The sequence below is a fragment of the Acanthochromis polyacanthus genome, chromosome 19 (assembly GCF_021347895.1).
Source record: "Acanthochromis polyacanthus isolate Apoly-LR-REF ecotype Palm Island chromosome 19, KAUST_Apoly_ChrSc, whole genome shotgun sequence".
Classification (NCBI taxonomy): Eukaryota; Metazoa; Chordata; class Actinopteri; family Pomacentridae; genus Acanthochromis; species Acanthochromis polyacanthus.
Window position 1 is genome coordinate 4,838,524 of NC_067131.1, and position 13,208 is coordinate 4,851,731.

The 13,208-nt window shown below is 35.1% G+C and overlaps 1 protein-coding gene across 2 annotated transcripts in view; it reads left to right on the top strand.

Annotated features, from left to right (window-relative positions):
• The window catches only part of LOC110968146 (thyroid hormone receptor alpha-B), a 233,498-nt gene that overhangs the window by 203,797 nt on the left and 16,493 nt on the right, over nt 1-13,208 (top strand). For both annotated transcript variants that reach the window (XM_051939776.1, XM_051939777.1), the window contains 2 exons: nt 5,386-5,532; nt 11,548-11,806. In XM_051939776.1, coding sequence (XP_051795736.1) covers nt 5,386-5,532; nt 11,548-11,806 — 406 coding nt within the window. The remainder of the gene's footprint in view (nt 1-5,385; nt 5,533-11,547; nt 11,807-13,208) is intronic.

Sequence of the window (13,208 nt, forward strand, 5' to 3'; positions counted from 1 at the left end):
AAATCTAATCTAAAAATAGCGAAATTTCATCAAAATCGCTTTATTTTACATGTCTCATTTTGTCAAAAATAAACGTTTTGTATTAGAGTCTGTAAAAATCTAATGTAAAAACTAATATATGAAAAATTATGTGATTCTCAGCAATGACTGACTTCTCGATTGGACTGCAGGCAGTGTGGAGACGAGTATGGAAACAAGTTGAGGGAAATAAAACCTACTGGATCAATAAAATAAATGCTGCATGGCCCAAAACTGCATACAGATGAGCAAACTGTTTGGAGATACACTCAGCATGGTGAAACGTCCATCTTATGTGCACAGCTGTGTGAAAATCCCTGATTTGTGGAGGTTGTAAAATGCAAGCAGTAAAATATCTTTTGTCCTATTTTTTATGATTTTTGGAAGTTCTCTCTCCTAGCCACGGTTTTCCTGTTTCCATTGAGGTGTCCGCTTTTATTTACGACCTCAGGTTCAGATATCACTGTTTTATTCGGAATAAAGTGTCTTTAAAGTCGATGTTTTTGTGCCAGAAACTTCAGCAAAGAAGCCTCTGAGTCGTCATTATTGATCTACAGCTCAGGTTACAGTGTGAGTATATGAGGCAGTTTAACTGTGACTGTGCAATAATATTCTGAGAGAAGTAGTTAAAAAAGCCAAACACATAATAAAATAATAGTTTGTTTATTTAACCCTCTGAGCCAGAGGCTTTTTCTGGGCGTCACATTTTCTCTCACTGCAGTATAAAATCCTGCTCCTCTATGGAAGCAGCACAACCATGGTTAGAAGGAGGGAAGTTTAAAAAAAGGGCTTTTGTGCAGGATTAAATGGGTTTTCTTTAATCCTCATTTCTGCTGCCGTCGCCAATTTATTTGATTGAATTTTCATTGAGTCTCAATGAAAATTCAATGAAACCAGTGTGAAGCTGTGTAACAAAGCATGGTCTTTTACGAAAGCCACCCAAATTACACAATAAAAACCAATGCGAATAGTTTGGTTTGATGTCATTTATGGCTTTTCTGCTGCCAACTTTGATTGGTTTGATTTGAAAAATAGCACCATTTGAGACCTTTCTTGACTTTTTGTTGGGACTACTGAAGAAATAGTTGCCATAAAAACGTGTTGATGCTGAAAGAAGGTGTTGAAGCCATTCTTCTGTTCTACGAGCGCCTCCACTGTATTGGGGTCAAGGAACAAATCTCAGATATCTGAAAACGGTGACAAACCAAAGCTTTTAAACCATTTCAATTCGAGGTAAAGACTATATTTCTGTCAGCTGATGCACAACTAAACTATAGATGCAGCCTTAGAATAATTCAAACTTTCAAGGTTCGCTGCTACCTTGGATTTAAAGGGTTGGTTCACCCAAATCACACATAAGAATCAATGCAAATAGTCCGGTTTGGCGTTGTTTGGGACATTTCTGCTGCTGTCTTTGATTGGTCTGATTGAATTTTTATTGAGTGTCAATGAAAACTCAATCAGACCAATCAAAGACACCCAAATTACCCATAGAAACCAATGCAGATAGTACCATTTGACGTTTTCTGCTGCCATCTTTGATTGGTTTGATTTTTAAAAAAATAGCGCCATTTGAGACCTTTGTTGACTGTTTGTTGGGACTGCTGAAGAAATAGTCGCCATAGAAACATGTATTGATGCTGAAAGAAGGTGTTGAAGCCACCTCCGCTGTATTGGGGTCAAGGAACAAATCTCAGATATCTGAAATCGGTGACAAACCAAAGCCTTTAAGCCATTTCGATTTGAGGTGAAGACTATATTTCTGTCAGCTGACCCACAGCTAAACCTACCCAGTGTTTGTCTTGTGGTTTGTTTCTGAGCTTCTCCGGAGCCTCAGCTGTTTTCTTTAAATGAGAAACGCTGCCACCGCTTTGTCTTGGCGATCCCATCCAAGATATGATCACAATCATTTCATTTTTCCGTAATTACTCAGCCCTCATGTACTTGGCTTCATTTGCACCAATTTACCATCCGTTCTCCTGCTCCGTATTAAGACCGATGACTCCTTGTGTGAGGTGATTATTCCTGCGCCTTTATCTCGTCCAATTTACAGCCGAAGCCCGGCCTGAATAAATGGCTGCAGCCTTGACACATGCTTTATCCGGCGGAGCGTGAAACTATTTTTCATAGTCACAACCTCGATTCACACAACTCCGTAAACATATGTATTACTGATCTGAAGTTGCCGGCTGCAGACGGCGCTATCAGCCGACGACATGTCCCATTCCTTTCGCTGGACTCGGGCTGCTCCTTATCTGATAAATTGGTTTTTAATTTGTGAGCACTTTGTGGAAGGGAGCATAAAAACCATGTTGCTTTTTTCCACTATATTTTACTCGGAGCCTCGCATCCGTCTTCATAGATTCTTCCGTAATCTTGTTTCAGTCTTTTTGGTGCTCTCGAAAATCGAAGAACTGCATCTTCGTCTAACATTGTTTACTGTCGACTTCCACTTCTCTCCCCTTTGTTCTTTTATTATTCAATCCAGCTCAGACGTGCTCTCCGCTCCTCTTCTATCATCTTATATGGACTTTCAATAAAACAGGCAATATTTTTTATATTGCTTATTGTAATTAAATCACATGAAAAGACCCAAATCAACGGCGTGTTTTCTCAGCACCATCCGACGTCGCTGCCTTCTCAGAGTCTGTGCAGCGGAGAGGTAAAAACCACTCTGACACTTTATGTTGTTTTTTTTCCTGTATTCCTTTGAATAGAAAGCAGTTTCTTTTCCTTTTTTGTGATATATTTTGCAATATAAGTTCCTGCGCCTCGATCCAAATGTCAGCAGAGAGAACTCATGAATGTCTTTTGTGCAGCATGACAAAGATAAAATATTATTAAAAAGGGAATAAATAACTTTAATTACTCATTTAAGCAAAATCAGATGGAATCGAGATCTACGAGGTGCCAGAAAAAATAGATATAAAATGCTGGAATACTGTAATGTTCATTAGCTGTAATAAATGTTGGAAGTAATGACAAATATTTGTCAAAAAAATATATTTTTAGCAGAATTAAGTACAATAAAACGGGCCACAAGGATGCTTGAATAAAAATGGATACTGTCACGTTCATAAGATGTAAAAACTATTAAAAAAAATTGTGTTTTTGCAGATTTAAACAAACAAATAAATAAATAAATGTATTTGTTAATTTTCAATGTTTAATTTAAATAATTGATTATTCTTTCAAATGACAACAAATGTCTGTTGAATTGTGTTTTTTTCGCCTGTTGGTTTACATAAGTGATTTGTGATTTTATTTTGAATTTTTTATTTTGAAAAATTGCAGATTTTTAATGTAGGCATTATTTGTAGTTTTAACCTGTTTTTCTATAACTAAAACTTAGGTATATATTTGTAGATATTACCCACTATTTAATAAAATAAGAAAATCTGTAAAATAAGAGGAAAGGTTTATTCCACCTACTATAGATATTTTACTGTTTACATTTTTGATTTGTTTCTGTGCTTGTGTCTTACCCAATATGTGTACACAACCTGCAGTTCAGCCAAAAATTTTGAGAATTTTTCTAATGTGACTGTTGGTCACAGCCGAGTCACTCATGGCTTCACGGTTAGGCCAAAGAATGAAGAATTTTTATTTTTTTTAAAGAATTTAACTCGAGCAAATTATTTATTTATGGCAAATTTTTTAAACAAAACAAATGGAATATTGCCATGCTTTTAATTTGAAATTTGGTTAATGTTTATAGTTCTATGGAATGTCACAAATGGCTTGATTAAGAGCAGTAGGAAAGCTGTAAATTCACATGTTTGTTTCTGTTCTATTCTGCTTTTGTCTCTGATAAATGGTAGAATTTTGTGATTTATTTATTTATTTTTAAGTCGACAAACCTGCTGCTGGGCTCCAGGGTTCAGAGGGTTAGTTTGTCACTAATCTGTTCCTTTTTTTTCTTTTTAAAGATGCAGTCATTTACTAAAGCAACTGTAGTTCTTTTTTTTTATCAGGCATTATTCAGTCCGGAGTAAACAGCAGATTAGCTTGGAAGCGTTTACAGCTGTGGATAAATACGTAACAGATGCTGCAGAGAGTTTTTCCAGCAGCAGAAAGTGGGACTGAGTCACATTAAACTAAATTAATTATGTGAGTGTTTACAGCAGTGATGAAACAGTTCAACATCGTGGCTTAATGATGTGTTTTTCAACAACAGTGAAGCTTTATGGTACGGAAAGTTAATCTATTCGTCGTTTTGTCCATAACATGCCAGAAAATGGTGAAAAAGTGTAAGATATCGTCCTCAAACGTCTGGTTTTGTCCAAAGATATTCAGTTTACTGTCACACAGGAGGAAAGAAACAAGTTTTTTCTTGTAAAACTTCCTCCAACAGCGATTAATTGAATACTAAACGACTGTCAGATTAATCACTGCACCACAGAAGGAAAGCAAAAAGCATAGTTTGGAGTCTTCCTTGTTTATTTCCTTGTTTATTTATTTGCTTCCTCATTTCCCAGTTGACTTATTTACTTCGTGGTTTGCTCCTGTGTTTACTAATTTACTTCCTCCTTTCCTCATTTACTTATTTACTTCCTTGTTTATTTCTTTGTTTATTTATTGACACCTTGGTTTACTAATTTACACTCTCGTTTACTTATTTGCTTCCTTGTTTACTTCCTTGTTTCCTTATTCACATCCTTGTTTCCTTGCTTACTTATTTACTTCCTAGTTTATTTCTTTGTTTACTTATTTACTCCCTTGTTTACTAATTTACATCGTTGTTTACTTATTTACTTCCTGGTTTTCTTATTTACATCCTTGTTTCCTCATTTACTAATTTACTTCTTTGTTTATTCCTTTGTTTATTTATTTGCTTCCTTGTTTACTTATTTACTTCCTCATTTACTTCCTTGTTTATTCCTTTGTTTACTTATTTGCTTCCTTGTTTATTTCCTTGCTTACTTATTTACTTCCTCATTTACTTCCTTGTTTATTCCTTTGTTTACTTATTTGCTTCCTTGTTTATTTCCTTGTTTACTTATTTACTTCCTCATTTACTTGTTTATTCCTTTGTTTACTTATTTACTTTCTTGTTTATTTCCTTGTTTACCTATTTACTTTCTCATTTACTTATTCACTTCTTTGTTTATTCCTTTGTTTATTTATTTGCTTCCTTGTTTACTTATTTATTTCCTTGTTTACTGATTTACTTCCTCATGTGCTTCCTTGTTTACTTATTTACTTCCATGTTTCCTTAATTACTCCCTTGTTTACTTGTTTACTTCCTGGTTTGTTTTCTGACTTCAAGCCCTTCAGTTTGCCCATCCATTCACAGACTAACTGTTCTTCAGCTCTTCTTTGCTTTTCGACTGATCCCACGTTTGTTCGCTTTTTTTCTCCTCGCAGCCAGAAAAAATCGGCCAGTCTCCGGTTTCGCCGACGTCAGACGGAGACAAGGTGGACCTGGAGGCCTTCAGCGAGTTCACCAAGATCATCACTCCTGCCATCACCCGCGTCGTCGACTTTGCCAAAAAACTGCCCATGTTCTCGGAGGTGAGTGGAGGACGAGCGGGAGGGAACAGGAAGCTTCTGTCTGCGTTAGCGTTAGCGTTAGCGTTAGCAGCTCGTCTGTTGGAGGACCAAAAGTTTCCAGCAGGTTTCATAGTTAGTCAGGGCAGCTGCTGATATCTTCCTTGTTCTGCTCTGGACGTCACAACAGATGTACACTGGGGAAAAAAAAACGTTTGGGAGGGAGGATGACAGAAAAAAAGGTTAGAAAATAGTGGAATACTGTAACATGTATCTTAAAATATTGATTTTTAAGCAGATTTAAATACAGTAAAACAGTTTATGACATAATCTGTAAAATAAATAATTTTCCAACCCATAATTTACATAATTTTACTTTTAAATAGCAAAAAAAGATTATTTGCTTATTTAAATACAGTAGCAAAAAAGTGTAACTTTATAGTGAAACATTCATAATTTTGACAGATATTATTGATTTTACTGAATATTATTTGGAATTTCAAAAAGCAGGGAACATCCTTAAAATAGCAGTTAAATGCTTTTTAAAAATGTATACCTTTCAATCCTTAATTTACAGAATTTTTCTCCTAAATAATATGAAATATCTGCTTCTTTCAAACCTTGTTAAAGAAAGAACTACTATTTCTAAAAGTACAGATTTTAGCTTGTTTTCATGGTTATTAGTAAAATAATTTATTTTCTGTCATTTTCCTAGATTTCATCTGTAACAGAGAATCAATCGTCTTTTTTTAAAATTGTTAATATACCTAATTTTCATTCCACATAATGACAATTATCTGAGAGATATTTTATTTAAAAAGTATAATTTCATATTCAAAAGAATAAAAATTCCAGTTGTGAAAATATACATTTTTATGTGGACGTCATGTGCAATTTTAGTCTGTTTTTTTACAGTTAATCTGTAAATGAGAACTGTATTCTGTGATTTTAGTTGATATTCTTGGAAAGCAAACATGAATTTTTTGACAGTGTGCTCTTGAAAGATGAGCTCTTCAATCAGAGCTGCTGTTTGCCTTAATTAGCAGCCTGTAATCACGTTTCTGCTGCTAATGAGACCTCGTGTGATTAGATAATTATGGGGGTGAGTTATTGTCTGCTGGGACATCTGCAGCCACAAGGAGGAAAAGTTCCAACTGGAATCCATAAATCACAGACGCTTCTGAACGCAGAGGTTTCTTTAATCTGCATATTTTACAGCAGAATTTATTCCGACTGTCCCGTTATTCTACGAGTCTCGGCATTATGATGGATGCCAGTATTCAAATCAGCATAAACTTGGATAAAACTCTCACACTGTCGTTGGATTTTCTATTAATTTTCAGCCTGAGCAGATACGAACTCTGCATTCCAGACACCGGAGCAGATAATCAGTAATGTTTAACGTGTTATCTTTTATTCACAATATGATAAATGAAAAAAAAGAAGTTTGATGTGATGAAAGGGGCGAAGCTGCTGCTGATGAGGAGCCGTTTAAAGATGAATCTGGAGCAGCAGGAAAAGCTTTAAAAACATTCACTGAAAGAGAATCAGGATTATAAAAGACAAATTATCTGAAATCTGATCAAAAGTAACGAAGAAGGATTCGTTTTGTTTTGTTTTAGGTTTTAAAAAATAGTGTAGTTTTATGGTAGAACAACGAATGAATCTATTTGCAGTTTAACAAAGCAAGAAAGTCTGTAAAATAACAGTTGAAAAATTAGGAATTACTTTTTTAAACATTATTATTATAACATAATTACATAAAATAACATTTTTTTAACATAATAATAAAATGTTTAATAGAAAATTTGCCAATTTTTGATTCTTACAAGTTGTTCAATTAAAAAATACATTATTTTAAAAAACAATCAATAAATATATACATTTTATTCCAACAAATGACAAATAACTGTAAAATAAGGTTTGTTTTGGGCTTTTTGCTGATTTAAATACAATAGAAAATGAAAAGTTTCATTTTATGGTAAAACTTCTAAAACAATGAATTCAAATTTGCAATTTAACCCTTTAAGCTTCAGTCAATTCCAGCCGTTTTCAGTACAAAAAATCGCTAATATTCTATTTTTAAATAAAAAAAATTACGAAAAATACAGGGAATATTGGACGCGCATCGGGAGGTGCATTTCCTTGAAAACGACCGATTCGGGGATTTTATACCGACTTCAGGACATGTTTTGGACAAAATAGTTTACTGGCTTGTGTCATCTGATGTAAAAGGTTGGATTATGGCCGTTTTTTGTAGAATCTTTTTTTTTGTGTGTAATAATGAACCCGGAAATGTGAGTCGCGCTGTGTGGGTTGAAGCCATGTACAGAGAACGGATGGATGAATATTTGTTTTTGTCGGACAAATGTGTTTTTCTCACCCGCTGTGGTAATCGCATCTGAAAGTGGTTTATACCGGCGGATTCATGAGAATCTAAGCTTTCCATCGGTGTATAGTGTTTGTATAATCGCGTTTGCACCCGTCGGACATTCTTGAAATTCCTATGCAAATTAGTAGGTGTACCGCCGGTACACTGAAGCTTATTAACAAAGTAAGAAAATCAGTAAAATGACAGTTAAAAAATATATTTTTTTAAATTCTCAAAATACATAATTACATAAAAATAATTTTTATAAAATTACTTCTAATACTGGCCAATTTTCAAACCATTGTTAATAATATACATAATTGTTACTTCAAATAATGATAAATAAATATAGAATAATGTTTGTTTTGGGCTTTTTGCTGATTTAAATCCAATAAATAACAGTGTGATTTTATGTTCAGTAGTGTTTAGTGTATTTTCTTTTCTTTAAAATATAATAAATGGAGGAGAAAAAGCATTTTTATCTGATGAATGAGGTGCAGGAATGAACCTGTTCTCAGTTAATGATAAGAGAAACAAAAGCCAGAACTCATTTAGCTGCTAAAAATGAATCTGTTGCTTCCAGCAGTAAATTCATTCAAAGCATTTACTTCAACCCCCCTAGTTAGAAAAGATAAATCCGACCAATAAAAGACAATTAATCTGCTCAGCAGCGACGAAGAAGGAAACAAGCTGACATGGAGGTGAGATTAATTCAGTCTGCAGATTTAATCAAACAGGGTTTTAACCCAGCGACTCTAATATCCATGTAAATCAGCCGTATCAGTCACAGTCTGTGTAAACGTCTCTACCTCCCTCTGCTCCGGTGTTCTTCCTCCTCTGCTGTTTGTTTTACTGGATTTTACTGGATCCCTGAGTCCGGAGCTCAGAACGAAGCAGCTTCCAGATCCGACAACGCCAAAACTAAAGCAGCAAAATGAGCGGTCTGACGTCAAACATTCGTCTCGTAAATGAAAAAATGTAAATGTGCTCCACAGAGAACCCAGACATGCTTCATCAGTTTAACAAACGACTTCATAAAGCGCCCAAAATCTGACTCCAGCCCATTTGGAGCCGATTAATCCCAAAATTCGCCAACGTTAGAACTTTTCAACCGATTAAAACTTCACCTGCTGCTTTTATTAGCCTAAATGAATTCTAAATCAGCATTAAAAGTTCATGTTTTCAGCATTTTACACCATTTAAAGCTGGTTATTTATATAGACTGGCAGAATAAAAACAGATTGGAAGCAGATCAGCTGCACATATATCTATAATTTCTGAAAATAAGACTGTAGCATAAGAACTATTTAGAAATATAATGATTTAAATGTTTTTAGATGATCTTCTGCTGGTTTCAAGGTTTCAACTCGTTTTTTGGCACAAAATGCAGCCATACAGACAACTTGTTTGATGTAACATCATTTAGTTTGTAGTAAATGTTTTCAGAAAATAAATCTGGCAGTTATGGGTTCACCAATGTGTTTTTTTTATGGTTAATACCAATTTTTAATAAGCAAGAGTACTAATTTTTAGCACAATGTAGCTCACAAGGCCATAAAAAAGACTGAAAGACAGAGTTTGCTCCATTAATAGAACGGTATTTTATTAAATAAAACTAATAATTAGTGTAGAATGTGCATGAGGGTGGAAATAATGTTTAAAAATGTTGTAAGGTGCAAAAATCAAAGTAAATCTGTTGGATTTAACTAAAATAAAAATCTACGGAAGCCTGAATGAAGGTTTTATTTCATCTTCATGCTGTTTTTTTTAATTTGATGTATTATTTTTGAATTATTAGCAGTAGTTCCTCAGTTGTACTCTTTAAACTAACCCTACTTTAGTGTATTAATTGCTAATTATGTTGGTTCCAGTGTCAAAAGTTGACATTTTTGGGATTTATTCTCCCACTCAGTCCAGAGTTTTGTAATATTTTATGCAGTTTTATCTGATTTTCCATTTGAAAATGTGTATCTGGACAGTTCTATGTATATTTTTCATTTATTTTTTTCCATTTGAGCTGGTTTATTGGGGTTAGTGCAGCAACACTTACATTTGATTAAAACCATTTATTCCTTGGTGTTGGCAACACCTTATGATGTGTTTCAGTGGAGCTGTGATTACAGACGGAGGCAGCTAAAGTAGCACATTTATAAACTGATTTATTTTATCGGAATTCTATCCAAAAAATTAACCAATACTTGGGTAAAAAAGGCTGAAACTAGGATTCGATATTCTACTGGGCTGAAAGCTGGCAGTCCTTTTCCAGTGGTCTCCGTTAGGTTGGGTAAGTTGTGAAAACGGGGGGGTGTTTCACAGATAGTCTGACGCCAAAACTGAAGGATTAAACCTGGAAGGCTGATTTTTTTTACTGATGAAAATAACACCAGCGATTGTCCAACCAATGAGAATTTGGTTAAATGATGGTTCATGGACCAACAAATGGAGGCAACAAAAATGTTAGTGTACGTCCATAAATCTATTCGTTTATCTTTAAAGCATTATCTACTTACTGCACCAAGTTACATGACAAACATCTGAATTTATGCAAAAAATGGACCAAATTGGGGCAAACCAATGGCCAAGTTGTCAGGGTTTATAATTCATAAGTGTGAAAGTCTAAAGTAACAAGTAACAGGTGTAACTCCCAACCAATGGCACCATTTGTTGTGTTTCATTTTCTGCATTTTACTTCCATATTTCCTGTTTTTCCAGACTATTTCTAATAAAGACACAAAAAGGGTTAAAAGCAGAAAATAAAAGAAAACCGAATTCATGAGAAGAGTTTGTCTTTTCTCTGTTTTCATAGCTTTTTTTCGTTATATTCCACAACTTCTGTCAAAAAAGAAAAAGCTCATTTCAAGGTCGAACATGGAACCAGAAATGTTACATGCAAGTAAGAAAACCAAAAACAACTGGGATAAAAGAAAATAGACGGTAAAACCATAAGCAGAAGGCTAAAAGTAGTGGGAAAAATAACAGTGAATATATCATAGATTTTCAAAATAAATCCATACCACAATACCACAATAAAATAAAATATTAAAGAGCAAAAATGAGAAAAGAACAAGTGGAACAAAAGAATACAGAAGGTAAAACCATGAAGACAAGGATAGAAGTACTAATAATAATAGTAAACAAGGGGACAAATAAGAAATAAATCAGACGATCAAAATAAAACAAGTTGAACATGGTAAAAGGTTTTCCAAATAAATCAGCACAACACCGGATGAAATAATAAAATAACCAAAAATAATAAAAGAACAAGTGGATTCAAGGAAAATAAAAGGTATAACTTTATGGACAAGGCTAGAAGCAATAATAATAACAGTAAATAAACAAAATAATGCAGAAATAAGTAAATAAATAAATGGTAACTGCAATAAAAGTAACATAATATACACCCCCTGTCAATAGTTTTGAGACGGGTTCTAATTTATTTGAATGAGAAAGTGTCTCGAAACTTTTGACAGGGGGTGTATATGTATATTTGGAGTATAAAAATGAACAATATGACATAAAAGCAAACCTATAAATCCATTAAAATGTCCTTTTTAACCATTTTTACAGCTTCATTCATGTTCAATATGATAACACAACTGTTTAGAAGTAGAAAATGTAAAATATATTTGCTTTAAACAGCAAAAATAACCCTATTTTTTGTCCTTCAGCTGCCTTGTGAAGACCAGATCATCCTGTTGAAGGGCTGCTGCATGGAGATCATGTCGCTGCGAGCCGCCATGCGCTACGACCCGGACAGCGAGACGCTGACGCTGAGCGGCGAGATGGCGGTGAAGCGCGAGCAGCTGAAGAACGGCGGGCTGGGCGTGGTGTCGGACGCCATCTTCGATTTGGGCAAGAGCCTGGCGCAGTTCAACCTGGACGACACGGAGGTGGCGCTGCTGCAGGCCGTGCTGCTCATGAGCTCAGGTCGACTGAAAACAACTTATTTATTCGGCTTTTTTTTCTAAAACTTCCACCATCAGACATGACCGGTACTATATCATTTTAGTTTGCTGTAATATAAATGCAAATTTTCCGTCTTCAATGCCCTTGGAGACACAATTCCATGACACATTCGAAGTCTTTACCCGCCGCAGTTCGTAGTATGTATTGTAGCCTGTTGTGAATCAAAATGTAATTACAGTCTGAAGATAAAAGTAGAGAAGAAATCAGTATGATTAAAAAGCCGTCACTCTCATTTTTTTCACTGTCCGACAGTAAGCCGATGCTTTCTTGGATCGAGGACACATAAAATAATAGGATGCAAAAATATAGAGGACGTCAAAGTAATCTTGAGCAGAGTGTCCACAAATTACAGGCTGTTAAAGAGCCCTTATTCTGTTTTTTTTGAGGTTCCTTCAGTGTTATGTAGCTGCTTCTGTGTGCATGTAAAAAGCGTGAAAACTTACAACAGTGCTCCTTACCTGCCTGAAACACCTCGTTTCAAGTCCAGGCTTTTCTTCTGTTACTTAGTGACATCATCGTGTCACACATTTGCATAACACCTACCTAGCAGCTAGTTTGGTCCTCGAAAAAGAAGCACCAGCTGCCCAATTGTCTGACTATTATTTCCTCACCTGATCTGCTTCCTAACAACGTTACCTGGCTTTTGTTGGTCCCCCTGACCAATCGGAGCAGATTGGGCCTTTTAGGAGGCATCACTTAAAGAGACAGTAGCTAATACGAAGCGTTTTACACCAGACAATGAGAAAAATGCTACAGTAATGTGAAGTATGAGAAAAAAATATGTGATTTTTGAACATTAAAGCATATAAATATGTTCTAGAAGAACCCAGAACTTTCTTGGATCGAGGACCTGTAAAATAATAGGATTCAAAACTGTAGAGGACGTCAAAGTAATCTTGGTCAGAGTGTCCACAAATTACCAAATGTTAAAGAGCACATATTCTGCTTTTTGAGGTTCCTTTAGTGTTATTTAGCTGCTTTTGTGTAAAAAGTCTGCAAACTTAAAAAGTGCTCCTGAAAGACCTCGTTTTACGTCTTGGTTTTTCTTATTTTACGTAATGACATCATCACGTAACACTTTTGCATAAAACCTTCCCTTGCAAATAGAGGAAGCAGCTCCCCAGCTGTCCGACTATTATTTCCTCACTGGATCTGCTTCTCAGCAGTGTTACCTGGCTTTTGTTGGTCCAGATAAACGAGTCGGAGCAGACTGGGCGTTTCAGGAGGCGGAGCTTAAAGAGACAGTAGATTAAGCAACGAGTTTCAGACAAAACATGAGAAAAATGGTGCAATATTTTACAGTAACAGAAAAATAATGTGTTTTATTAACTTAAAAGCTTGTAAACATGTTCTAGTAGACCTT